Here is a 2845-nt window from a genome sequence, read left to right as displayed (position 1 = left end):
GCTGGCCACACTATTTCTGATACAGGCCAGGATGCCATTGGCCTTCTTGGCCGCCTGGGCACACTGCCGGCTCGTGTTGAAGTTGAACCAGAAAGGGGAAAGAGTGGATCGCAGTAAGATGCCTCATGAAATCAGAACTGGAGGTGGGTGAAGGGGGAACAGAAACCGGAGTCAGCTCTGGAAGAGGACTGAGCCAGCAGGGGAGAACACAGAGTGCATTGGCAGATTTTGCGGGACGGGCAGAAAGCTAAGGCTGGACAAGAAACGGGGAGACCAGCTGGTAATTAGATGGGTACCAGTTGGGATGCTGGGAAAAGAGGGACGGGGACCAGCTGAGCAATAAAATCAAGGAGGAAAAGGGGTTCATCTGGGGCTGCATGAGAGCAGGGGGCAAAAACTGGCAATGCAGGAGTCCAAGTTGGGGCTGCTGGTGAACAAGGTCTCACAAAGGGAGCTGATGCAGGTGGGACTGAATCCGGCTCGGTGGTAAGACTGGGGTAAGATGAGAGAAGAGCAGAAGAGCAACAGTGAGCCCAAAAGGGGGAGACTTGAACTGGCTGGACAAGAAGCCTCGGGGTACACGAGGAACCTCAAGAACCACGATCAGCACTGCATGGCGAAGAGGGTGGGCCCAGGCAGGAGCTACAGCTGCCAAAAGTCCAAATTGAGATACACGCTATGAAGCTTGCATTGGAAGTTTCACCTTGCGATGACTTTTTTAAACATTGTTTTAGTAAGCAATTTTAAAAACAATACAAAAGAGTCAATACTTCACCAGTTCACCAGTAAATGGCACAGCTATACAATGCAGTTAATTCAGTGCTCAGTGAAGCTCAGGTGTTGTACATAAAGAAGATGGTTCTCTGCCAGCTCAGTGTCTACAGGTTGGTCTCAAACTATACTGAAAAGCATGTAGTCACAGGGTACAGCCAGAGATGTTCCTCGTGCATGGAGATCTCTGCCAAAAACTAAACAGAGCTTTATGGAGATAAATCCTTAGTGTAAAAGCAAAATATAACTTCAGTCTAAATGCATCCAAGCAACTACCCGTCATTTCACTCCAGAAACAAGGAGGCAAAGATGTCCTGTTTCGTTGTACTGCCGTCGTACCACTCTGCCGGAACAAGCTGAGACACAGCAGGAGGTGGCTACAGACAAACTCATTCTGTGCGTTAGAACCAAACCCTAACAGTTTCATGGCTCTTTCTCTGCCATCCCACTTCGCTGTCTTTTTAACAAGTTCAGACTACGGAAATGCCCCTCAGACTCACCTCCCCCCAGGAGGGGAGGCAAGAGCAAATATTCAGAAGATGAAGCAAGAAGGGAAGTTCATTGCCAGGAGCTACAGTTTGGAGATGCAGGAAAGCAATCAAGAGCCATAAGCGAGGGTCAGCCATCACGGACAGTAACAAAAGAGAGAAATTTAAAGATGAGAAACCAGAAGGACAAGGGTGCCTGCAGCAAGATATCCGTAACTTTTTCTGAACATGTTCAACTCTTTGCCGAGCACTTATGCACCCCCTCGTCATGTCTTACCTTTCTCTATTACAGGTAGATATCTTTTATTAGTCACGTGGACAATGGAAAATCATTAAAATTTCACTCAAGAAAATACATAAAGACATGAAGGCTGAAGGACAGACAGTTGAATTGTTGTCTCAGGGGTCAAAAGATGAAGGAGCAGAGACTTGTTAAATGGATTGAACAGCCTTAAATGTCAAAACTTGCCTTAGTGAAAAGACATGTCAAATCTGCAACAGCAAAGCTGCGCCTCTCTCCGACATTGGCTTTGTGTGCTCTGCTGGCCATCATCAATTTCAAGTGAGACTAGCACTCAGCAGTCAATAACGAGAAGGGCCTTTGCCATGTGACCGTATTTTATATGATGTAATTTTTATTTATTAAGTTATTGAAAGAACTGTGTGTAAGTGCCTGGGACAGCGTCCACCCTGCAGTGAGTGAGCATCCATGAATTGCAAATCCCGCGTCCCTACGGATGGCAGCAGCTGGTCTTTGCAGGCACCCGCCCTGCCTGCCTAAGCAGCAGCAACGCACACACAGGGCGAGAAAAGGTAGGGGAACGTCCACCGTGTGTTCTACAGTCTGCAGCTGTTTGGATGCTGAGAGTAAAACAAAAACAGAACCCTAATTTTACAAACAGATGTAATCAAAGCGAAACAGCAACAGGGCTATATAAAGACCCAAACCAAACCCCCCAATTTTTGAAACATTTTGGGCATCCTAAATAAGGCATGGCACTCTAACAAACAAGATGGGGGTCTGGAAGGAAGAGCGATTTTATTTTCTCTGGGAAAACATGCTCAGGAGCACAGCAGTGAGTCAGCATCTGGATCTGAGTGGGGCTCCTGCAGAGACGCCGCCTAGTCACGAAGGACAGAGCTGTCACCAAACATCTCTCGGGCAGCAGGTCCCGCTCACTGAGAGGAAGGTTATCAAGCGACTAGCAGTGGTAGCAGCAAGCCCTGCAGCCCAGCATGCACTGGAACAAGATTCAGGAAGGAGACAGAAGGCGAACTGCAGCTTTGTAACTCACTCCCCCACAGCACGATTGCTCTTTGTGCCGGAGAGCTGTCATAAGAGTTGTACCACACCCCCGTAAAAACCAGGCTCCGCTCAATCCTGTCAAGGTCCTCCCCCGGCAACGCCTGAAACAAATCTCCTCTCTTCTTCACCAGCTCCAGCTCTGCCTCTCAGTCCTTCCTCTCCCTTGTTGTCACTATTCTCCTCGTCTTCTTCTCTTTAGGGATTCCCTCCAGCGTCCCCCTCCCAGGTTTCACACAGTTTCCAAAGGCTATCTTTCTCGGTCCTCCTCTTCTTTACTCTT

General features: G+C 48.3%; 1 protein-coding gene across 1 annotated transcript in view; it reads left to right on the top strand.

Moving 5' to 3' along the window:
• Positions 1–502: 502 nt before the first annotated feature.
• The window catches only part of RPL12 (ribosomal protein L12), a 5754-nt gene continuing 3411 nt past the window's right edge, over positions 503–2845 (top strand). Inside the window, exon 1 of the mRNA XM_009326386.1 lies at positions 503–625. Coding sequence (XP_009324661.1) covers positions 503–625 — 123 coding nt within the window. The remainder of the gene's footprint in view (positions 626–2845) is intronic.

This window comes from Pygoscelis adeliae, unplaced genomic scaffold, assembly GCF_000699105.1.
Source record: "Pygoscelis adeliae isolate BGI_AS28 unplaced genomic scaffold, ASM69910v1 Scaffold436, whole genome shotgun sequence".
NCBI lineage: Eukaryota > Metazoa > Chordata > Aves > Sphenisciformes > Spheniscidae > Pygoscelis > Pygoscelis adeliae.
The sequence above is the reverse complement of the archived record's forward strand: the minus strand, read 5'-3'. Positions and strand labels throughout refer to the sequence as shown.